This window comes from Crocodylus porosus, unplaced genomic scaffold, assembly GCF_001723895.1.
Source record: "Crocodylus porosus isolate Cpor-Errol unplaced genomic scaffold, CroPor_comp1, whole genome shotgun sequence".
Lineage (NCBI taxonomy): Eukaryota > Metazoa > Chordata > Crocodylia > Crocodylidae > Crocodylus > Crocodylus porosus.
Genome location: NW_017728886.1, coordinates 24,643,111 through 24,668,940, shown reverse-complemented (window position 1 = coordinate 24,668,940; position 25,830 = coordinate 24,643,111). Strand labels below are relative to the sequence as shown.

Sequence of the window (25,830 nt, the reverse complement as noted above, 5' to 3'; positions counted from 1 at the left end):
TAAGTTTACATTCTTTTATTGCTAATAATAGAGACTTTTTAAAATAAACATGAAACTTAAGTTCACATGGTGTCAGATGTGCATACTTGGCTTGTTATCAATCAATACTGGTCACATGCCAATGTTGTATTCAATAATTTGACAACTTTTCTAAAGATTTTTACATTATCAATAATAGCTGCAGTGCAAGTGCAACATTTGGACATATGAGAAATGATTTGTAAAGTAGTTTTTCTGACCTTCTCCAACAAATTGCTTATATTGCTGTCATCTGGAATACCATGAAATATGCTGCTGTTATTTACTGTCATGGCAACAGTATTCCACATACAGGTATATAATATTGTGTACAAAACTGTCCATTAACATTTTCTACAGTGGCTTATAAAATACAGCCAGCAAAATCTCTTAGACCTTGACTCTGTGGATCCAAAGCAAGGCTGACTGATCTTACTTGATAATGTTTCATAGACTTGTGAAGAAGAACACGTCCTTCCTTCCAGCAGTTCCCCTGGTGTCCACTCAGTGTCCACAGATCTTGATCATAATCATCTGGCTTTTGGTATCTCAGTTTGATCTTCAGGGTGCCAACGTGGGGGCCAGACATATGATACCAGAATGTCATACAGTGTGCCGAGTTCTGCGAGTAAATCACAGGGCTTAGCAGCCGTGCGACCTTTCCTTTCTGGCTTTCGTCAGCTTGTGAGTAAATGAAATTGCCATCTCCTGCTGTGACATTAATACTGTGTTAGAAAGAATGACCAACTTTTACTTTTCATTAATCTAAAAAACATTTCAGAATCATTCTGTACTCTTCCAGATGTATATGTCAGAAGCTTCACTAATGAGCTAGCAGGAAATGATTAATTTGGTAATTCTAAGGAAATGTAGGGGAGAGCACCACCTACCTCGGGGGTCTTCAAGAAGAGACTGGACAAGCACCTGGTTGGAGTCACATGACCCCAGCATTTTTTTTTCTGCCGTGGGCAGGGGGTTGGACTCAATGATCCACTGAAGTCCCTTCTGACCCTAGCATCTGTGAATCTATAATCCAGCCTGATGCACCATGGATGTCTCTCTTTAGTAGGGACATATTGTAAACTAGAGCAGACATCGTAATGCACATGGTGAATCTCCATTTCTGAGCAACTGCAAGTGAGCTTTGCATGCCACAGTGAACATCAGCCACAGTACTATGATTTGGTTCATAATTAGGCTTCTCCATCCTGGCAAATTTTTTAAAAATCACTATGGTGAGTTACAACAAAAAAGAGATGATATTAATGTACATTTCCTAAGAATTCCCAAGTTAATCATTTCCTGCTAGCTCATTATATAAATATATAATAGGTATATAAATATGCCTTGGCCTACTCATTGTTTTTAAACTTCATTGCAGAAGAACAAGGAAGTTTTTTTGGCTCCCTGCCTGCCATCTGACACCTCCCGGGAAGGAATTCTACCTGATCAACACATCAAAGAGCTACTCAACACAGCTCACAAAGACACTCTCATGGACCCAGAGGGACAGACTTCCATCTTCAGCTCCCTCTATGCAAAAATGAAGTTTATTTTCTACCTATGGGGACTTTTTACCATCTTGTACCATCTACACTTTTCCCAAAGACTGACAAAGGGACTTTGATCCTGAAAGCTTGCAGAAAAGGACAATTTTCTTGCCATTTTCCAGTTGGTCAAATAAAAGGTACTATTTTGGAACCAAGAGTTCTAGTTTTTTGTATGTCTTTTTGTCTCGGACCAACATGGCTACCAAGTACACCCTTGGCCTACTCTACATTTTTCTGTGAAGGGCTATTTTAAATCTGCTTTTAAATACTTTACTGTATTTTATTTTATCTTCTGTTAGGAATAACCATACAAGAATAAAATGATTTTACACAGCCACATTTAGAGATCAGGGTCTGAAACACACTGAGTGTGGTTGAACTGTTTCTCAATAAAAATATATTGCCATAATTAATTTATCAATTAAAGCATCCCCAGGGTCACTTCATTATCTTAAGGCAGTGGTGGACAAACTGTTTGGTATGTGAGCTTCAAATTAACCCCTCATCCTCCCAGAGTGCTACTCCAACCTCCTTCCCCTGCCCAATCTGCTGCTCTGGCTTTTGCTCCCTGTCCTATATGACACTGTGCCGCCTTTTCCTTCCCTGTTCTGTTGTGTGCCACACAGAGCCTCCCTGTGCCACTTGTGGCACTCATGCCACAGGTTGGTCACTGTGTCTTAAAGGATAAAGTTGGCATAATATATTTTTGAGACACTCTCAAAATTATGGATCAGGTTTTCCAAAGAGTACAAGAAGCTGATACACTGGGATTTGGGCACTGAATTTGTGTAGGTTCCTTTGAAAATCTCAGTCATAATCAAGTTAGAAGAGAAGAATGGACATTTTAATCAATTTTGATGACAGGCTAACACCAGACTGTCTCTTGTGATATTTTTTATTTCCATCCAACAGTGAGACATTCATACTCTAAATACTCAGTTGTATGCCTGGATCCTATGCTCAATGAAGTAATTCTCCCCCAGACTCAATGGACCTGGGTCAGCTTACACAAGCTAAGAATCTTAAATGTGTAGAATAAATTCCTGCCAAAGAACCAGATGTCAGAACACAAAGCTTATCAAGAAATCAGGTGTCAGTGAAATTCTAAATTACCCAGCCACAGTCATATTCAACGTTTAAACAAAAGAAAAGACAGGAGGAAAAAGGTAAGGTAAGATTATGGAAGCACCAGTAGCATAAGTAGGGCAGGGCAACTGGAGCATCCCCCTCCATGACGAAGCTGTGCTGGATGCCCAGCTGTGTTGTTACAGTTCTGGGGAGCACAAACTATTTATTATGATTGTTTCTGTCTTACTGCAGTAAAACTTTCTTCATCTTCTCCAGCTAAGGTTTCCATGCCTTCATGTTCTTACATCACTCTCTGTTGTTCATCTGGCGACATAAACATGTATAAATATGCCCAACAGATGATAGGGGGAACATCCAGATGGTGACTGAAGAATAAGGATTACTGACGTAGTTGCAAGACATATCAGTCCAGATATACATGGTGGTGCAAAGGTTTTCCCAGTTGAACCTTGAGTCATATGCATATTTTGTAAAGCATGCCTAGTGTCTTAATGATTGCTTCAGGGAGGAGGCTGTTAGAATGAAAATTATTTTGTAGGGATTTACTCAAGTGTAAATGAGAATTGAATGTGACTAAAAATAAGTGTTGCATCTCCATAGTATAAAAAGTGCTCTTGGACAGCAATTGCCTAACTTCAATGACCTCAGGCACTGGTTGGCTTGTTGATCATTGCATTTTCTTTCACATTACTAGTAGTCTGCCATAATACTTATTTTGTAGCTGCTGCTGGGTGGGTGGCAAATGAGGCAGTGGGGAGGGGAAGGCCACCTAAGAATCACAGAAGAAATTTGGAAACCGTTGTGTGTTGCAGTGGGAGGGAGGAGAAAAGCTTTAAGACACTGCCTTGAAAACTTATCAAGGCTACAGCTACTGGAAAGAATAAGTCCTTTACCATATCAGAGTCCAGTGGCAGCAATAAAATCTCTTCAAGGAATATAATTTCTTTAGCTCTTGATTGAAGACAAGTTCTTCCTCATAATATTCTTTGGTAGCAAAGTGCAGATATCTCTCATTTTCAGAATATTATTGGAGTTCTGGGTCAGGAACTCTGTCTTCATTGTCTTAATTAGAGCTTTACTTATGCATGCCTTTTAGGTTTTGTCAGTCTCTGGCTAACACAGCTTTTAACCTCCTTTCAATGTCAGATCCTACTGAGCCATTTCACATTACTTTACATCAATTTTTCCATCATTATAGCCTTCCTTTCAGCTAACTGCATTTAGTTAATTTGATGCCATTTATTTGTACAGTGCCATTTATAGTCAAAGTATTTTAAGTTTTTTTCTAAAACTGCTGTACTTGTCTTAAGATTCAATTGAAAGTGTCTCAGAATTTAAGAAGTCCAATTTTATCTAATTTCCTTGTCATTCTCATTAAGCAAAGGGGCTGCAGAAGTGAAAAGGGGGAAGTCGTTTGCAGCACATTTGATTAATCTACATGTATGAAAAAAGAATGTTAAAGCTAGAGGTGTCCAGGTCTTGAAATGTCCTTTCTTTCTATTTGTTGCTTTATTGTGCTGAAGCATGAATTGGGCAGCACTTCTGGGAAAAAAGGTCAAGCATGAGTTGGGCAGCACTTCTGGGAAAAAAGCCCAGCCAATCAGTTCCTTGAGATGTTATTTGTAGAAGAACAATGGGTGGGCAAGGGGATACCTAGAATCTCCAACTAGTGTTTGAGGAAGATGAGTGTTTAAAGAAGTCTTGGAAGTTACAACAGCGGTTTACACATTGTTCGTTGGCAGACTATACCCATAACTTAACAAGAAAATACAGGGCTTCATTTATAATTATATATCTCACTAAATAGTGATCATAAGCTGAGTGACAGAATTGAAAGGTCTCTGGACGTCTGAAAGTCTTATTGCTCCATAGTACTCCACAGTTACTAACTGGGGACAGAATGGGCTAGGAGTAGGGAATGGGTTAGGAGTAGGGAATACTGTTCATTTCTGTCAAAAAGTATACTTTCTCAGAGGCAGTAACAGATTCAGGTGACTGTAACTAGGTACCATCCTCTTAAAAATATGTATGTTATAGTGTAGGTGACTTTACTTGATATAGCAAAGTCTGAATTTCTGGAGGAGCCTTTGAAATTATACAAAATGACCCTTCCCTGTTAAGTTGGCTTAATCATGAACTCATGATTACCTGTGTGATCTTGAATAGGTCCAGTTTTGCTAGTGAGGACTGCCCACTTTAAGTCTACTTGACTGTCATGTTCCCAGTGGCAGAAAGTCTTGTGAGATCCCCGGCCAAATCCACAGCTGAAATCATATGCTGGCAACTCTGGAATAGAGGGAGGTAAGGAGGAAGAATGACATTATACATGTAAATTACAATTTGTACTAAATCACCACCACCACAAACTGTCTTGATCAGATGATGGAAGTAGCTATTTCTACTTGAAATTCTGAGAAGCCCCTACAGATCAGGATTGCTAGGATATAGCTGAAGTATCAAATGATGTCTGATAGCTGCTTTAGCCATATCTCTCTTCTGGTCTTATAAGGCAGACTGTGTGACTTTTCTGTAAGGTGATACACTTCTCTGTTTTTCAGACCATTTTAGATAACTTTTATTGAAAACTTGTCCCTAAAAGAGGAACACTGTCCCAGCTGTCAGAATCTTTTGCTAATTGTTCATATTTTTTCATACTCTATTGTTTCCCTATATGTAAGAGCTCACAGTAATGCTTAGATTAGCACAAAGGCAAGTTCAAAACCCTACTGCAAGGACCAAAGGAACTTTGTAAGAAAGAACTTTTTCTCAATCACAGCCTACAGATTTAGTAAAATATTGCATCAGCATGTTTCAGGCAGTTAAGATGGCCCACAAGATGGCAGCATTGAAATGAACAAATTGAAAATGGGAAGAGACAAATGTGGCCCATTGCCAATTCAATTCAAAATAAGCTTCAAAACAAGCTACATGTAAAGCAAGGGAAGTCTGGTATTATGGACAGGATGAGATCACATCTTGTTTTCAAGCTTCTCTTCAATTCTACCCAAAGGTTTAAGACCAAGTAGTTTATTTTTTTTCAATTGAACTTGGAATTTGAATGGAAAGATTATACGGGGCAGATTTCTTTGTATTCGTGGATTCTAAAACCTGTTTCAAAATCTGTTATACTCCGTTCCCATCAATATGAACTCTTGGAAAAAAGGGTTCACCTTAAGCAATGACCACTCCATTAGCACAATCTCCATTCCCTGTCCCCAGTGCAATACTGTGACTGCTCAAGGCATTACCTTCTGAAATCATTAATCAGTCATTTCTCAGTCCTTATCAAGGAAAGACTTTCATTAACTTCAAATGAGAGTTTTGTATGGGTAAGGACTAAAAACAATGGGCTCCATGCTCTCAACAGTATCAGTTTTGGATAGGACTTCTGCTCTTTTGCATTCTTCTTTCTGACAACTCACTCTATTCCAGTATTTCCTCTTTTTATTGTGGGAGAAGAATGGATAGGCAGAGATGGCAATTTCTGTTGAGGGAAACTGGAACATAACACCTGTAGGGCATGCTCTCCTAGGAGCTGCAGGGCTTGGGAGGTAAGGGCAAAACTGTGTAGATTTCCCATACAGCCTCTGGATCTCTGGATTATATAACCCTGGACCTTGGGGCCTCAAAAGTTTGATGGAGCAAAACTCCGAGCTTTTCCACAGACCAGGAAGACCATTTGTCATAGAAGAAAGAATGAGTAAGAAACTCCGCAATATGAAATTCATTAAGGTTTCTCTTTGAAGGGAGGTTTTTAAAGAAAGATTATTAAGTTCGTGAAAAATATCCCTTTACACCTAAGAACATCTAGACAGAGTTATATTGCCAGACTCTAATACAGGGGTGGGCAAAATGCAGCCCATGGGCCAGATGTGGCCCTCCAGGCCATTCTGTCCGGCCTGCGGGGCACCTAAAAATTTTAGAAAATTAGTATTTATCTGCCCCTGGCTGCCTGTCATGTGGCCCTTGATGGCTTGCCAAAACTCAGTAAGCAGCCCTTCTTCCAAAATAATTGCCTGCCCCTGCTCTAATATCATAGCCATGGACCTATTTATAAAAAAAGCACTATAGGAAGAACCTGATACACCATTAATCTTATTTGCCCCCAAAAGGATTGCAAAGTTTGTGATGCAAAGTCTGTGATAACCCTTAACAGTCTACAAACCCAGTACAGGAGAACTGTGATATGCACACTACATTGATTGGCAGACATTGCACCATATTAATGAGCACAAATAGAAAAAAAAAAAGTTTTCCTTAGAAAGGAGACAAATAACAGGGACACCATACATACACAAATACAGTTATACATACATGTGTATGCATATGGTTCTGAATGAGCCAGCAGGAACGCTCCAGAAGAAAGACTAGGAATTTTGTTATGAAAACTGATCAGCGAGAACACTTCCTCACATAACATGTTTGAAACTTACTGCCACAGAACGCCATTCAAGCCAAAAACTTAAGAACATCTAAAATTGGATTGAACATTTAAAAGGATAATAAGAATATCCTGAATTATAGTAGTAATACTAAAGAAGTATGGGAACTGAAGCAACACCTTGTGCTTTGGGGTTTAAGAAATCTCTGTATGTAGAGATTTAAATGACACTTTACTTTCATGGGAGGTAATACCTGTTTCTGCCTAATGTTGACATATTTGGTATCATCCACTGATGGTACTGTACTGGACTGGATGGATTATAAGTCTGATTCAGAAGTGTTCCTAAGCTTTGACATACTATGATTTTAGACAAAAACATGCTTCTTCAGGAGTAATCCTATTGATGGTAATGGGTCAAATATCTCAATGTACAAAGTGGTCCCATTAAAGTTAAAATGATGCCTCATGTGAGTAAGGTTTGGCTCACTATATGTACTCCATTACTTAAAGCATTCCTTGAACCCTGTTTGTTTCCTCAAAAAATCTTCTATTGCTAATGTATACTTCAGAAAAACAGAGCAGAAGGCAGGTAGATATTTCAGATGCTGAGAGAACAACTTGAAGGAGACGTGCCAAAATGGGCAGCAACAAATTACTTGAGCTTCTTTTCTACCGTGGAGAACTCATAACAACAGCAGAGTCTCCCCAGTGCCTGACAAAAAGTGTTTGTGCCTGAAAGCTTGCAAAGAACTTTCTTCCAACTATCTAGTTGGTCTAATAAAAGATATCACATCTACCTTGCCAAAAATCAATTAGGGGCTTCAGGGCCCTAAAAGAAAAAAATAGGCTTTTGACCGTTTGGCTGAAGCATATATCTCCTAGGGTTTTTTGTGATCCCTGGAAAAGTTGTGTCTCCTGACCCCTGATGTAAGATAGAACAGTTCAAAACCTGCTCTAAATTACCCTACCAAAGATCACAAGGGATTGAAACAGTAGCTGTAGTCATACCCTCATTTTGTATGTCCATGCACCTTAGTTTGCCAGCTAGAAGGAAATTAAATAGAGGAGCTGTTGTTTGGCCTCTATAACACTGGATGTTCTCCTTATACCAGGGTTATCCTCCAGTTAATATTTAAGCCATCTCCAAGTTTGTTTGTATTGACAGCAAGGAAGGCAACTGAATCTTAGACTGTTTCTGTTAGAATCAATGGCCAATGTGAGACAAAAACCATATGACACTAAAAATATGGGGGCTCATGCAACGGGGAGAGATTTATCTTTTCTGCAAGTAGACAACAGCTGTGCCTCTTGGCTACATCTTGTTCCCAGCTGGAATCATTAATGTTGCACTTGGATAAGTAAGTCATTTGAAAATCTAGTTGGGTGAATTTCTTGCAAGCCTATTAATCTTTCCTGCCCACAGTCTTTGACAGATTTGTGCAGCTCTGCCAACTAGAGGAGAGAAGGAGCATGATGGTGTTTAGGCTTCTAAGGAAACTGCATATGATGCTACTACTTAGAGGTGTAGGAACATTACAATGGAAAATGACCAATATAACTGTACTGCTTCAAAGTGCACATATTGGGACTAATTCTTATTTACACCCAGGCCTTTTATACTACTCTGTCAGTGTACAGTCGCCTTAAAATGAAAGCCACTGAAATTTACAGACATCTTGAGGTTCCTTTACCCTACTTTAGGAACTATAACTACCCATTCTAATGATAATTAGACCCTATATATATCATATAATTATTTTGTATAATAGATCTTAGCACCAGGGTTCCTGAATTATACTTTTTCTTAAACCAGGCATTAAGCATTGTAAGTAACAAAACAGTTGCCTTCTTCAACATTCTGATTTACCCGGACCTTGCACATATACAGAGAGCATATCATGCAAATGTACAGCTAAGTCTACATGTCAATAGGTAAGAGCTGAGCATTTCACCTCATTTTAAAAATCAATTCCTTACCATTGCAAGGAAGTTATTTAAAAAGAGCTATATTGGTGAGGAATAGAATTGGCTCCTGACAGGTAGTTACCTTGACAGGCAGGTTTATTAATAATATATTAGATGCCAAGGTAGCTGGACACTTTTCAGATTTGGGGAACAATTTAGATTCTCACCTAAGAATTTTCAACCTTGAAACATTTTTGTTATTTTGACATAATTATTCTTTCTAACGTTCTTAGGACTTGGCCCCAGGGAAATCAATGGCAACATTTTCATTGATTTAGAATTTGTCTACATAGAGATTAATTCCAGATACTTATTCCTGATTAACTATTTCAGTTCCAAAGTGAATTAAGATAAGTCAGAATAAGGTACTCTTAAGCTGGAAACATAAAATATACACAGGAAATTAATCAGGAATATCTGTTCCACTTGAAATTCATAACCAGCATCAATCAACATTGACATCCCTCTGTTGATAAGCTCATGCAGGGAATAAGGATTAAATCTATGGGCTCACAACTGGTTCAAGTGTGGAAAGGTAGCTCTAATCCATTTACCCAGTTCTGGGTCAGATGGCAGCCTAAGTAGTTTCTCAGTAATTCAGCATCACTTCAAGACTTGTTTAAATTACACTTTTTGTAGCCAGTGACTTCAGTGGATCAGAAAATGGAAAACTATCTTGCATGGTGCCTTAATAGAGAATCCAGTATTTTTGTGTTCATTCACTGTTCTGCCACATACAGAACAGGATTTGGGGATTGGATCTTATCCTTTATTCCCTGAAAAGGAGTAGTGACCAATGACACAAGTGGCTTCCTCTGAACAATGTAAGGAAATAACATTGGAAAACTCTGGAGAGAACCTCATAGGAATCTATCTTTATAGCAGGAAAAAAGCTGGCTCAATAAGGTGCTGCAAGAGGGAAGTTAAATGAAGACAATGAGGAGATCCTGAAAGATTTTTGCCAAAAGCAGTCAGTCATATGATTGGACAGTTCACTCAGTCCCACAAGAATAAGCATAACTTGCACATGCAGCTAAGTGGGGAATGGAAAGTATGGTTCAAGTAGGGCTTAGAGTTATCGCAATTAATTTTCTTTCTAATTTACAAAGCTTAGAAAAGATTTAATCTTAAAAAAATCTTTGTTTTAGCCAAATCAAAACAAAAAGTCATTTCAAAAAGAAAACTAAAAACAGTTTGTCTTGGAAATGCTGAAACATCACTTCCTTCTACTTTTTGCCCTCCAAATTGAATTTTTGGTCAAAATCAACCTGATTCTCTGAAGCATTTTGATTTCAGCAGAACTGCAACAACCTGAGCATTGTATCACAGTTTCCCTGACCAGTTCTCACAAGCTGCTTGTTCCTGTGGTGGTACAGGAGGGAGCAAGTAGAGCTGTCTGTCTCATGAGTCCATTCTGACTCTAACAATGGGCAGAATAATAATTGCTGACTAAGCAATTTCCTAGGACAAGGCAATCAAATTTTGAAGTGGGGAAAGTTTACGTCTCTGCAGCATGGGAACTCAGAGGTTAAGAACAAAAGCAACCTCTAAGATAAGTCAAGTTACTGATTAATCAGGTCCACACCATCAGTGTTCGTAAGGAAGCGTTCTTATTATTAGTAACATTCTTTTTGCTTGAAGTGCAGCCTGACGGTGGCATATTGTTAAGAAAACATTGATATACACTTACACACCCTGTTAATAAATTACTGTGAGACTGTGCCTGAGTTGGCTTTAATATAGGAAATGGGAGTAGCTGAATGCTGAACTCTTTACCTCCTCACAATTCTGAATACAAAGCATTTAGAACTACTTATTTTTGGGTTAGGGACAGAAGTTGCACATAAACCAGTTTAAGTGATCAGAAACTGATTTAAACCTGCAACCGAACTAAGTTCAGTGCACATAAACCAGTTTCAAAATGGCCAGCTGGGATCTGAGCCGGTGGGGCAGGGAGGGGGGAATTAAACCCTCTCCCTGCCAGTTCACTTCAGGCTACTGCCAGGGCTGGCCATGGCCCCCCAGCACAGCTGCTATGCAGTTGAGGGTGCACTCTAGCGCCCCCTTGTGCTGGCTTGGGTCACTGCATTTCCTAAATGTCTATTCACTTGCAAATTGGTTCAATTTAGGCAGGTTAGACTACCCTGTAAAGATTGAATCAATTCAGGCTCCAGCTTTTTGAATGTCTGTCCTTAGCCTTGGAGTTTGGGGCTTTTCCCTGTAACTGTACAGGATATTAAAACTCGGCAGACCTCCGAGGAAGCCTTGGGAAGCAGCGAGTTCAGGATTTTAAAAGGTGTTAGCTATTGTATTGATTAAGGGAAGAGAACTCACTGCTGATTATGGTGCTTTTCCTCTCAGTGTAAATCAATGGTAACAGTTTATTTAACACCATTTGGGGAAGTGGTTGCTAAAAAACAGTATTGTAAACATACCAACTCTGTGGTGAAGAAAACTGGCAAACTTTTCTGGTCTCAGTTTTGCAAAACCATGCAGGGTATAAATAGTGAATCTATGTGTGTGTGTTTTTACTGGAGTTTGCAAACATGCTTTGTGTCATAGATGTGCTGCATTTAAACAAAGTGTGCTGTGTGATTAACTTAGTTTAGTTTTATCACCATTTGGCATTTGCTGATGCAAAATGAGATCTTGCTTTCTGCTGGATATACATGTGGATGAAAGGAGTGAAATATTTATTATATAGAGTTTAGAGACCAGATGCTCAGAGTTTACATCAGAGACTTTTTTGAAAATAAAAAGCCAGGAAGTGCTGCAATACATTATTTTTACCTTTGGCATGAATTCTGGGTATAGAATTTACTGTGTATTTAACAAGAAAATATCTTTCTTCATACCTGGCTGCAATGTAGTATCTGTTATCATTGGTTTTTCTGTAGTCAGTACTGTAGTACCACCTGAAAAATATCACACATGATATAAAATATGGAACAAAAAAGAAAAACAATGCAATCATTAGGCAGTTCCTAAACATACATGTAAAATATTACGTGCATGTTTGTCTGCTAGACACATAAGTGAGCAGGCATGCACAAACACAGAATTATTATGGTTAAAGATTTGGTTTCCTTTATCAAAAAAGAAGTGAACAGAAATAATCAGCAGCACTTCAGTAGAGCTTTACATCTTAAAAGCTCTTAACAAGTCATCACTCATTAAACCTCTTATCATCCACAGTGACTGTCCTCACTACAAATGGTGAAGATGAAGTGAACTGCTGCAGGTCACACAAGAAATAAGTGGCTGAATTAGGAGTGGGATCTAGGACTTCCCAATGCCCATCTCTGCACTCATTCATCTATATTATAGTGACTCCCATGTCAGAGACAGAGTAGACCTCCATTAGATAAGTTTGTCTGATGCTTGCCACTGCAGGATGTTTCAGCATTTTCGTACAGTTAACTTGTGAGAAATGTTCACAACCAAACTGTAGACTAGATGCAACAGGATTTGGGCTCGAATTTGCCTTGGATTTGTATCAGCCCGTGAGAGTGAGAGGTACTAAAAACCCTGCTTGTGTGATCTGCCTCACTCTTGGATGCAGACCAAGGGATAAGGGAACCTTTCTATTGCTTGTTTTATTCTTGGATCATGGGGGCCTTGGCTCCTTCCTGCACTCCATTATTTACTGCTGATGGATTGTGGACACTTTGCCTTCACATGTTTCATCGTATTGATAAAGGAAACAAAAAACAAAAAGGAAAAATTGTGTACCAAGGCATAGACTACTGCTTATCAGCCAAAGAATCATTCTCTGTGGTAAACAAGCAGTTTAAGTGGTAGAAGAAGGATGATTAAGATGAGGTCCAATGCAAAGAAACACCCAGTCTTATGTCTAAGAGGATGATCTAATGGACAGTTTGATGAAGGAGCTGTAGGATAAACAAATACATTTGCTAGATATGTGGTTAAAACTATACCTGGCCTACAGTGTAATTATGACTGTTTTACTAGGCAAAGTTATGTTGATATTCACATGGGTGCAAATACTACTGAGGAAGTATAAACTTAGTAAAGGGAAGTAGCTAAAAAGTCACCTCTTCATCTGTCCTGTACCCTTCCTGGGACACATGTAAAACCAGTGCATTTCCTTCTTTACATAGAGGAAAAATGTTTTAAATCATTTAAAATGTGTCTACATACATTTGTGTTATTTGTAATTCACTTAAGATACAATGTGTCTGTGCAGTGCCTACCATGGTGAAGGCCTGACATGAGTTGGGATTTTTAGGTGATAGCATATTGAAGTAATAAAAAATAGTCATCTTGAGATAATCATTTCCTCTATATAAAGGCATTGTGGTGTGATGGGTATAGGGCACAGGACTTGGAATCAGGAGATATTGGTTCTCTTTCTTCCCCAAGAATTCTGTGCTTAGGAGAGACAAAAGGCTGCAATGGTTTTTTTGGATAGTTTTACTGCACCTTGTGATGTACTTAGTTGGCCAGGGACTATTGTGTATATTTCTCCCATCCCAGGAGACAAATGGGAATGAAGTTTTTGTGTTCAGTGGACTGTTAGAAATAAGTAAGTGAACAAGGAATGTCCTCATGTGCTCCTTTCATTTCTCCTGTATACTGTACAAAGGCCATACAGAATATGTCCCTAAGTACTGCGCCTTGCAACTAGGAGGCTCAATTAATTTGCTCTATAAGTGGCCCCAGATTTTTTTTTGTACTGGCTCTGGAATTATGTATATGTTAGAATGCATGAAATATTTTACCAGTATCAAAAACTTTTTGAGATAGTTTAACAGCCAGATAATAGCTCCTTTTTCTAATTCACTGCTTTGGCTATTTTATAAAAAATTTAAAATAATCTGGGATCTCTGATTTGAAAAGCAGGGACTATGGCTGAAGTATCATATCTGTTCAGAAGGGGGGATACTTTTTTTTTTTACTTTGAGAAAAACTCCCTGGTTGCATTCTGAATTTACAGGAAATACTGGGAAGGCTCAGAAGTAGCTAGGTTCTGAGATTGAAGGTTTTTTTACATTCACTCTTGGATGTTCTGCTTGACTGCTTCCCAAAAAATCCCCTTCTTTTTACCTAAGGTTATCCATAGTTTCATAGTTTCTAGGGTTGGAAGGGACCTGAACAGATCATCACGGCCGACCCCCTGCCCTAGGCAGGAACAAGTGCTGGGATCTTAATACCCCAGCCAGATATCTATCCATAATCACCTTAGTCAGTGAATGCCAGATTTCAACTTCATTTTTTATCATATTATAAAGGTGAGCATGCAAGGGGGTGCAACACAACAATAATTTGTTTCAGTTTGTCTGAAAATAAGTTTGATAACTACAGGTATGTAGCTCTGCTAACTGAGCTTGACCCAACAGAGTGGAGACATAGCCTTGCAAGTGAGCGCTGGTAAGATATCTGAATAGGTTGAAATAATATAAATCTTTTCAGGGAGAAGGAAGCTCTGTCTAGAATGGCCAAAAACCCACTATAAATAGCTTAGGTCAGGGCATGTGGACAGAGCAACATGGTTCTGGGTTTCCTTAGCTTTGTGCATGTTAGCTCCACAACCAGAGAGAGTAGCCATGTCAGTGCAACACTGGTTGTTTGCTCTGCTAATTCTGTGTTGTACATGTAGACTTGCCATGCAAGGTAACCCATTATATCTCCATTATATCATTACAGCACTACACTGTGCATAGAGACATAGCCTTTATCTGTGAGTATACCATCTCATTGCAGACCTCTGCTTTGGATTCCTATCTCCTCTTCCTATTCCCTGATGATGAAAGCAGTCTGAAGAAGTTAGTAGCCATCCCTTCATGACTCTACTGAAGGGTTGGTAGAGAAGGTCACGGGTTTCTTTCTTTTTGTGCTTGTGTGTTTGTGCTTTCATCAAACAAGCCTCTGCACAGGGTAGTGGTTGAAAAAGGAAATGTACTACAGATAGATGACAAAATTATGAAATAGGGCCTCTTGTGTCTGAGCACCACTCTCATTTTGAGTTCAGTAAGAGAATAAACCTTCTGAAAAAGGTTTGTCCGCCTTCTACGTAATTGGGGAAAGTAAATAGGACATTTGATTACATGCAATCCCTGCTCCAAAAATGACCTGCCTGCCTGCTAGTTGCTATTATTTGCCTCACAAATTACACAGTGGAGAAAACAATCAAAAGTATTGTCGCACACAAAATGCAGATGCCTATGTTTTGACAGTGCTGACAATGCAAACTGCATACCAATGTCCATTCATCATGAGTGATTAAATCAAGATAAACATTTAGCTGGTAACTAGTGATTGACATGAACTAAAATGAGGCTGCAATGGAATGAGGATGGTTTCTGCACCTGTCAATTGGTAGTCATCACCTGTTCCACTGTGACAGTTTGCCTGGTCATCATCACATTCATCCACAGGTTTGCCCTCTGATGTGGTGGGGACTGATGTAGGAGCTGAAACAAAACCCAGGATTATTTCATTAGAATATGTTCTGGAGAAAAGTTTACTAGCTGCAATATTCTGATGAACAAAGTATGCTGTCTCTGTTTGCTATCGCAGGTGAAGAAGAATCACTTTACTTTACATGGGGGGAGGTTATTATTTCTGTTATTATCTGTACATAAACTCCCTTTCACTCCCTCATTAAAACTATCTTCAGTGTCTGAACTTAAGTGCAGAGATGATTGGGGGATTTGATTGTCACAATATCCTTTTACTATTTATGGTTTGAGCAGTCATGGAGGGAGTGGGGCAGGAAACTTAGGAAATGGAGTAGATGGTACAAGCATCATCATTTTGATGCCAGTCAAAGTGCCTGCAGGTGGATTTGTGTTCTGAAAAGGAGCTGCTTGACTGGTGTATGCTGCAGATTGCAACTACATACTCACATGCTGCATGTTTTATGGACTATGCTGGCAATTTCCCGCTGGGGCAGTGGAGTGCTGGACTGTACAGTGAGTCTGCACGTAGGGGGAATAAAGAAGCAGATGGAGGCTCTTCCTACTTGACAGGCAGGAGAGAGGCTCAGCTACCCTGAAGGCCTATGTACTACATCACAAACAAACACCATCTCTTGTTCGGGGAGGCACCCTTCCCAGGCAGCATATACATGTCAGTCAGCAGCACATAATAGTCTGGGGCTCACTACTACTTGTCTGAACAACAGCAACATGTCCCACCACATATAAACAGGTCTGTCCAGCAGGATCATGCCTCGATCATAGGATTTGGTTCTAGCAGCCCTGCCTTCCTTTCATTTCTAACTAGGTCAACATTTCCCTTTCAGGATCATAAACTATACAGAATATAGTTAATTTAGCAAACATTAGTCTTAAGCTTTTGAACTAATGTTAAACCAGCCACCATTTTTAAACATCATCAGGGTCATTACACAATTCAGACTTGAAAAATGGTGAACATCATGCTTTCCTCTGAGCACATGAGAGACAGGAAGTGTCCGAGTATAGTCTGGGTAACACTGACAGGAAGGCATCTTTAAGTAGAAGGGCTGTTTGCTCAATTAGTAGCTCAGGGTTGTTTTTTAAAATAAGCAAGACACCAATGATGTTGGTCATCCCTTCTGGGCACCTGCTTGCTTATGGCCAGTAAGGACATTATTATGGTAGCTGCTGAATCTTTGTTATTGTGCATAAGATCAATGATTTGTGCAAAGTGGCTAAAACAGCTAAGACCCAATTCTGCAAAGCAAACAGAGATAACAACTAGGGCTAAGTACAGACAGTCAAAAAGCCTGAGGCTGAATTGATTTAGTCTTTGCAGGTTAGTCTAAGATGCAGAGATTAAATTAAGAAACAACTGGACAGACATTTACTTCTGATTCAGGAATGCAGGCACATGCCTGCTGTAGCTCAGGCCAGAAGCCAGGGGGTGCCAGAGCATGTAGCCAGCATGGGCTGTGTGTTCACTTCTTCTGCCTGCTGTCCCTGAAGTCTCTGGGATTTGCAGTCCAGAATCACAACAACAGGACTCTTTAAGGTTGCTCATCACTTCCTCTTCTTGCTTCCAGATGCCTCTGGGATTTGTAGTCCACAGTGGCAGCCAGCAGTAAGTTTTAGCAGGTCAGGGCAACTCTGTACTTGGGAGAAGGGAAGTTTAATTCTTCTCCCTACAGACCCCAGACCCCAGTCGGGGTTTGCTGGGGAGCGGGGAGGGCAGTCTCTACCTCCCTGCCTCCCAAACCCTTCTCTGCTGGAGAAGATAGCACAGCCCAACCCAGGGCTGGAAAGCATTCTGGGATGCTGGGGAATGTGATTTAACTTGAACCAGGAAGGGATCTGGAGCAGAAGTTTCATAAACCAGTTTAACCGAAATCTGTTAATTCTGATACTACATTCAACCACGTTTATCTTACACCAGTTTCAGCCATTTTGAAACTGCTTTATGTGCACTGAACTTCTGTTACAGGTTTAAATCAGTTTCTGATTACTTAAACTGGTTTATGTATAACTTCTGTCCCTAGTCTAGGGGATTGCAAAACACAGACACTAGACCTACTGTTTAAACTTCAGGTTTAGGTTTTGTAGTAGAACTACAGTTCACTGGCTCAGTACAATATCCTAACAAACTTGATACAAACTTTTGTCTAAACTGGACTACTCTTCCCAGTAGCAATGTATCAATGTACTTAAAGCCTATACAGTGATGTATTCCTCCCCCTTCTTTGTCAACCTGCAAAGCTAACTGCGCTTTCCTGATTGGCCAGGAAACTTCAGGCTGGACTGAAGCTCCCTCAAGCAGCTCCATTCTGGGATATGATATGTTGTCTCTGCAAGGCCTGTATATGCCTTAAAGGCATAATTTGTCCCTATGCCAACACTTAACTATCCTTGAAGTTAAAAAGTTTTCCCTAATGCCTAGCCTAGGGAAAGTTTTCCCTAATCTCCTTTGTTGCAATTTAGATTCTTTTCTTCTATGCCTATCCCCAGTGGACATGGAGTTTATAATCTTTTATGTATTTAAGGACTATGATAACATCTTTTTTCTGTCTTCTGCTCTAGACTGAATAAACCCAATTCTATTCTTGCAGGTCACATTTTCTAAAGCACTGCTTATCTTTGATGTTCTCATCTGGACTTTCTTCAATTTCTCCACAATTTCTTTGTGTGCTGCCCAAACCTGGACACAAAGCTCTGGCTGAGGTCTTACCAATGCTGAGCAGAGGGGAAGGATTACTTCACGTTTCTGATATATACTACTCCTATTATTACATATCAGTATGATGATAGTTTTTTTCATAACAATATGAAATTGTTGACTCAGGTTCAATTGGTGACCTACTATAATCCCTAGAACCTTTACTAACCAGTTGTTCCATAGTTTGTATTTGTGAAGCTGATTATTCCTATATACTTGTACATGCTGAATTTCATCCTATTTATTTCATGCCATTTTTCTAATTTGCTAAGTTCATTTTGAATTCTAATCCTGTGCTCCAAAGCACTTGCAAGCCCTTCAGCTTGGTATCATCTGCAAACTAAATAAGTGTGTTCAGGTAAGCATAAAGACTGTGACTCCTTTTAGGCTCTGTCCAAATGCATAACCACCCTTTCCATTAGCATTATAGGGTAGAACACAATGTAGTCCCTGGGATCTGATTCAGGTTTTGATCCTCTTTAGTTGCAAAACTCCCACTGAGTTCAGTGGGAGAAGGATTGTATCCGCAGGCTGAAATCTTCATTGGGCAACATTGTGTTTTCTTTTAATTTTATTGAACACTGAGCACAATGACCCTCAAGAGATAAGAATATGCACAGGAATTGGGAACTTCCTACAGGAACTGAGAACTGTCTCAAACCACACCACTTTCCGGACCATGTACAAGACATACTTCTAAAACCTGGACTTTACAAACAACAACACATAGGTCATCAGCTTTAACTACAAACACACAACATGCCCCTTGGGAAAGGGGTGGAGCAGGAATAACATGCGATGTAGTTTCCATCTAGTTCGTTTAATTTTTCTTTGGAACATGCTCACAGACCACTGTAATAAACATGGCAAAACCCTAACTATAATAGCATAACTATGCTTAATATAACAAAAATATTGCAGAAGGTCAAGACCTGTATAATTTATAGCTGCTACCCTATTGCACCGTCATAATTTATTAATATATTGCATAAATAAAAGTATTAATTATATAACAGAAAGAAAGCCAGTGTAATACTGTAGAGCAAGGATTAGCAATCTATCCCCACAGGTTAGATCTGGCCCATGGTGCCACTGGATCCAGTCTGTGGAGCTGGGGCTTTGATAGGATTCAGCAGAGAGTGGTCTCTGTGGCATTTATTGGTGGAGACTTTGCCCATGCTGTGGTTCTATAGTGGAGAATTTCATCTGTGCCATGCCACAGTTCAGCAGTGGGGAGAAGCAGCAGTGGCTCCTAGGTCCTTTGTGTTGACTTGCCTTCTACCCAAGCTGAGCCATTCTGGCCCACCACTGGAAAACATTGCCAACTGTTGTTATAGGGCACTGTCCCAAGATCAATGTCTCATACTTGTTTTTCTTGGCCCTTTATTTCCTATGGACCTGATCCAGGATTTGGACTTTAATTAGCAAATGAGATAAACAATAACAACTATTCAAACAACTTGTCAACCCATAACACACTAGATAACATGATGCCCAACTGGCAGGACTAAACCTTTGTTTGTGAACATTTTCCTGCCCATTCCCAAAGGCCATCTTTTCCCATGTTGTACTGTACCTTACATAGAGTGTAAGCTTCTCTGAGTCTGGGTCCATTTAATTCTCTTTGAAAGTGTAATACACCCCTCCCATGTCCTTTACAACTAGCCATGACATTTCTCAAGGGCACAGAAAAGTTGATGAAGAACATTACTGTGATTCAGCAGGGAGTGGGAGGAAATAATATTTGTGGCCTCAACAAATTCAAGAGTCCTCAGTGAAGGAGTTGACTGAGCCAGGAAATTGATGGTAGTCACAAAGTTCTATGTGCAATCTGTACAGGAATATTAGTGGCAGTGCCCAGCAGTAGTCCAGTTAGAGTACATATCTATGAAAATAATGAAATGCATTAATCTGTGACAGAGCAATTACCTTCAAGCTCACAGCCTAGGAGTTCCATTCTCAGCCCTAGGCCTCCATGTGTGGCTCTCTCAGGGTAGACACGGATGAATCTCGTTGTTACAGGTTCAAAAGCCCGTAGCTCAGGCGTATCATAGTTGGTGTTGCCTTCAAAAGTCTGCAAAGTGTGACAAATGCTGCTTGTTAAAAAAATAGACACTTTCAACAATTGTTTTTTTCCCCCCTTAGGTCTCTAGTATTTGAATTGGATGAGAAGTAGGTCAAATCTTCCACATTTAATAAGTGGCTGACACTCCTATCTTAAATGAGGAAGGAACATATAGTTAAAGCCTCACTGAAATGTGACATGTTTCATTTTTCATCAGCTCAGTAGCAACCAATCCATCAGGGTCATAACAGGAGCTGAGTGTTTAATGAGACATGTTTTTAAATGACATTCTGATCTGGGGTTTAACTGGGTGACATTTTCAGCACTTCATGGGGAAAAAATGACTGAAGAGAAGATCCTGTCACCTTTTAAGTAGCTACAATAATAACCCAACTATTTGAGAGAATATTTCAATCTGATTTTCCCCCAGTGACAGAATCAGAGTTTCATATAGTTATTTCAAAAAGGTGTAAATTAAACTCCAGGAGTTACAGCAGCAAGTGTTCTTCTAGTCAGCTTGCTATTGAGTAAAAACAAAAGGTGAAAGCCTGCTTACTGACAAAACTGAAATGAGTACACATGTAATCTAAGAGGACAAGGGAAGTCAATGGACAAGCATCTAAGATAAACTTCTCTCCTCTGAGTTGTACTGTTGATCTCTTACTTGCATTTGTGCCATTATTTTAGCTTCTGATGTCCATGACATGGACATGGAACAGATTATTTTAATTTGTATATATATTAATATCTAGATACCCCAATTGAGATCAGGATTCCATTAAGTTATTTGCTATATATGCCTATACTTCTGGGCATGAAGGTGTTCCATCTTAAATTAAGTGCTGCTTAGGACTCTAAAGGCTAGAACTAATGCTCTGGGGGGACCTGTGGAATTATGCAGTTTCCCAATGGAACAGGATAGCAATGATGCATTAGTAGCTGTAGTGGATCACTTCTAAGTACTGGGTGTCACCTACATATCTTCCCATTGCCAGCTAAGTAGCACTTAGAAGGTAAATAAAAGTAGCATGTCTCCCAGGAAAAAGCCTTCTGTCCTGGAATCTTACAAACATGTGGCCATTGTCCTGTTTCAAGTACCTGTGAAGTATGAAAGATAAAATGTGCTAACGTTTTTTCCTGGGACATTTTGGTGTGAGTCTGTGCAGTTACTGTGACACATTCCAGCAACAAAACTGTCAGGTTGTGTGCTATCACTGGCTACCAGAGCTGTGTGAAGCTTCAGGTACTGATTTGACTTGGAGGAGATTTGGCCCAATTTGGTGGCTGAATCTCTGAATCTGAATTGAATGAGGAGACCATTTAAAAGGTCCAAATTGATTCAGAGAACTTCGAATCAATCTGGAAAAGATTCGGAGAGCTTTGGAATTTTGTGCAGTCCCTGCTCACTGCTGCAGGGAGATGGACCCGGACTCTGCACTGTTAAGTAGGGGTGGAGGAGAGGGGCAGTTGGAGAAGGGGAGGGGACCATGTGGGGACCCCTGCCAGGCGCCATCCCCTGCCTGCTCCCTCAGCCCCCCTGAGTGCCCCTGACCCCTGCCCGCTTTCCCAGCACCCCTCCATGGCTGCTCCACCCAGCTCCAGCTCCCAGCTCTTTAAAAAAAAGCCCCCACTCACTGGCTGCTGCCTGGTGGGGGGGTGAGTCCTACTGCCCCCCACTGCCCCATGCTGCGTGGGGGGCTCTGCCATGAGGACCCTGGCCCCTGCCCACTCTCCCGGCTGCTCTGCATAGCTGCCCTGCCTGGCCCAGTTCACAGTTCTTTAAGAAAAAAACAAAAAGCCCCACACTCACCAGCTGCTGCAGCAGCCTCGGAGCTCCTGGGGGCTTGTGGCAGAGCCCCCCACATAGCATGAGGTAGTGGGGGGGCAGCAGGAAGCCACTGAATCCCTGTGTTTTTTTGTTTAAAGAGCTGGGAGCTGGGGCTGTGGAGCAGCCATGGTGGGGAGAGCGGGTGGGGGTCAGGGGGCTTGTGGCTGAGCCCCCAGCACAGCACAGGGCAGTGGGGTGCAGTGGGGATTGCCCCCCCCCCGCAGCAGCTGGTGAGTGCTGGGCATTTTTTTTTTTAAAGAGCCAGGAGCTGGGGTCAGGCGGGGGATGGGGCTGATTCAGAGATTTGGCTGACTTCCTGGCGGACAAATCTCCAGATCAGATTTGGTTGAATTGATTTGGGACAGTGATTCAAATCACCAAATTGACTCGTCCTCTGAATTGGCCAAATCTGAATGCAAACCAAATACTAGCCGCTTTACACAGGCCTACTGGCTACATACTGTTAGAGAAGCTGCAGTGCATCTTGGAAGGGTTATGTGTGTAAATGGCTGTGCCACTCCTGTTTTGTTCAAAACCCAGGACAATTAGGACCACCTCAGATGAGACAGCTGTTTACAGTCTTAGACATAAAGGTGGAGTAGGATTAGAGTTGAATAATTTACAATCCAAGAGCAAATGTAGGCTAAAGGAAGTTTTATGGGTGGGGAGCTGAGGCACAGAGCTAAAGCAAGAATTGGTCAAACATACAGAAAGAGCTGTGGCATTACCAGAAACTGAAAGAAGAACTTCTGAATCTCTGTCTGATGCCTTAAACAAAAGGTTATCTTTTCCCTGAATTATAAGATATATAAAAACAGAGAGAAAAGAATTGTTTATAAAGCACTTTAAATTCTGTTTTATAAGATCTGACTGAATTACAGTACTAATCACAAAATCCTTTGAACTGGAATCCAAATTTGAGATTATGGTGACATTTTAGGGAACTTCCAACTCTTAGTCATGCATCATGAAGCTTCTTTTTTGCATTGATAGGAAAAGCAACTGCCAGGTATCCTTCACATTTGAATGAGAGCAGCACTCAACATACAGTAATTTCCACCTAATGTTCCAAAGATAGACAAAGAGGAGTGCAGAGAAAAAACTGATTTTGTTTTTTAATGCACAGAGGCCACAGGAAAAATAAAATAAAATAAAAATCAATTACTAGGCGTGTTTCACTGCAAATCTAAAAGTAAGTCTTTTGGTTTAAATTTCTATATAGTGAACCTGTAGTTCCCAGCCTTTTTTTGACAACTGTACTAATTTATTTGACTAAGACCCTGGCTGTAATATCTTGTGCTGTGCTGCTTCTTATTCAGTTCTGTGAAGTTTGGTCCACAATTAATCTCAGGCTGTTTGGAAAGTGTCAGATATTGGGCTTTGGAGCAGACCAACCCTTACTGCAGAGGGTTGAGTAAACTCAGCACAGTTGAATGAATGATGTAGAGTGGTAATGAATGGTGTATCACAAAGAACATGCTTTTACTCCTTTTTAAAATTAATACGAGCAGAATGCGGCCTAAAAGTGGGGACATAAGTTTGGACTATTATGAAAACAGGAGATATCAATAATGTAAGTGTGCTGGTAGCTGTGAACCATGGTATTAAAAAATACTTTCAGTAATGGCACTACTGCACCCAGCTGGCATGGTAGGCTGAATCTTATAGCTTTCTTTATATGGCATTAGGTTAGCTGCTTTTCTAAGAGAACTTGGAGAAGTTACAAGGCATTGCTCTTTGGATCAAATTGATTTGTAATTATTAAGGCTTTCTTTTTATATCTATGTTAATGCATTCAAAAGGTCAGAGAAGCTGCCTATTGTGTGAAAAAGGAATATAGAATGCCATTTTCTGTGTAAAAGTGAGTAGACATAAGTATCTAAGGAACCTGTATTCCTTTCTAATAATAGTCTTAATAGCAACATATAATAATGAAAACTGTTGCAAAAGACATCAGTACTGAGTACTGACATGTAGGCATTAGAATTCAGTAGGCAGCTAGAATTATATTGAATCACTGTCACTTGCAGTGCAGACTTGCCTGCAATTTAATTTTGAGTGTTCATTTTCACCATACTTTCATCTTCTTTGTATAGGTAGAGGGAGAACCATAAAGTAAAACTCCAATTTGTGTAGTGAATTTCATACAGGAAATTTTCATAAAATGCTCTGATTGGTTACAAATTTAAATTATAACAACTGAATAAGAAAAAAAGCTAAAAACTATTGGCAAGAGAGAAAAGGTTTGCTTCCTAACAACATTTTAAAGCAAAATCAATGTGGTTAGAGAAATTAAGGGAGGTTGTTTCAGGTGACAGGAGATACAGAGAAGATACTAGCACTAACACAGCATGCCTACACAAGATGTTTACTGTTGCTTTGTAGTAAATGTTTCATGTCTACATGTGCGGCCCTATTAGGTCCCAGGAAACTAACTAACTCCATAGCAGTTATACAAGTATCACCCTGCTGCAGAGTTTTTTTGTGCACAGCAACACAAGTGTAGACGCTGACCTGGCTAGCTGGGGCATGAGAGTGAGGGGGCTGCCTGCTGGCTAGCCCCACTGGAGCACCCTTGTGCCCCAGTGAGCCCCTCCACAGCACACTGGCCCAAGTTGGAGCAGCCCTGGCACATGAAGCTGTACTGGGGGGCCCCCTGCCAGCCAGGGCTGCTCCAACCCAGCTCAACGTGCTGCAGTCCTGGGTGCACATTCAAACGGTGCACCTGGCTACAATAAACTCTGGTGCGATATGTGCCGGGGTTTATTGTTGCGTGCTAATAGCACACGTATGTGCGGCAGGAGCCATGTGGCTGCAGCCCTGGGAGACCCCCAGAACCCCAGGTAAGGCTCCCCCTATCCCACCCGGAGTAACTTGCTGCATGTCAGAGTGTGTGTGGCACAGGTGCTCCTCAGGGACAACTAGTGGCAGCACAATGTACACTGCTGCTGGTTGTTCATGGGGAACCAAACATCTACGCATGTCTGGATGTGGCCACAATGTCTAAAAGGCTTGGAAAAACAGAAAAGGTCAGTAGGAAACCAGTAGAATGGTGCATGGAAAGACATATTTCAAGCTTCATAACATAGGCAGGAGCAGTAACATGAAGGGTGTTACATACAAGAAAAGCAAACATCAATTGAATTGTGAAATTTGTGGTAAGCCAGTGAAGTTATCTGAGAATTGAAATGAGCTTGAATACTCAAGGTGAGAAGAGCAAGCTTCTGATCATGTGGGAATATGTAAGAATTAGAAATTGGGAGACCACAGAGCTAAGAGTTATAATAGTCAAAGCAAAAGGAAATGAAGCTGTGGATGGCAGGGCAGAGTCAAGAAGGTGGTAGATGCAGGGCCATGGTTTATACAAGTGATTCTCAACCTGAGTACCAGGGTACCCTGTGGTGCCATGAGATCCTTTCAAGGGTACCACAGGGGGCTGGGCAATATTTGGACTGTTAGATGTGCAAACACCTATACAATTTAGAAGATTAACCCAGAGATTTCAAATAGTATTCTTTAGTGTTAAAAATATTCTGACCTGTTGTGGTCTTTCTGAGTTTTTTGCAACAAGTTGAAAAACAAGTAAAGTTACGAGCTGGCATTTCAGAGGGGTGCCTTGAGTCTAAAAATGTTGAAAACCACTGGTTTATGTTGTAGATGTATAATGCTGACATGCTTGGCTTTTCAGAGCTCTTCCTTTTTTTCTACAGCATGCAGTTGTTTGTTTTCAAAAGTCAAGATTGTAACCAAGTGAAATGATGTGTTTCATTTCATAAAACAGAGCTGTTTCTAATCC

General features: G+C 40.4%; 1 protein-coding gene across 4 annotated transcripts in view; it reads right to left on the bottom strand.

Moving 5' to 3' along the window:
- NRP1 (neuropilin 1) overlaps nt 1–25,830 on the bottom strand; it is a 151,121-nt gene that overhangs the window by 7,169 nt on the left and 118,122 nt on the right. The window contains exons 10-14 of one of the 4 annotated variants that reach the window (XM_019531006.1): nt 20,071–20,215; nt 15,336–15,440; nt 11,862–11,921; nt 4,806–4,943; nt 455–729 (exon numbers count right to left, since the gene is read on the bottom strand). In XM_019531006.1, the coding sequence (XP_019386551.1) occupies nt 455–729; nt 4,806–4,943; nt 11,862–11,921; nt 15,336–15,440; nt 20,071–20,215 (723 nt within the window). The remainder of the gene's footprint in view (nt 1–454; nt 730–4,805; nt 4,944–11,861; nt 11,922–15,335; nt 15,441–20,070; nt 20,216–25,830) is intronic. The other 3 variants (XM_019531015.1, XM_019531023.1, XM_019531031.1) reach the window with 3 other exon arrangements.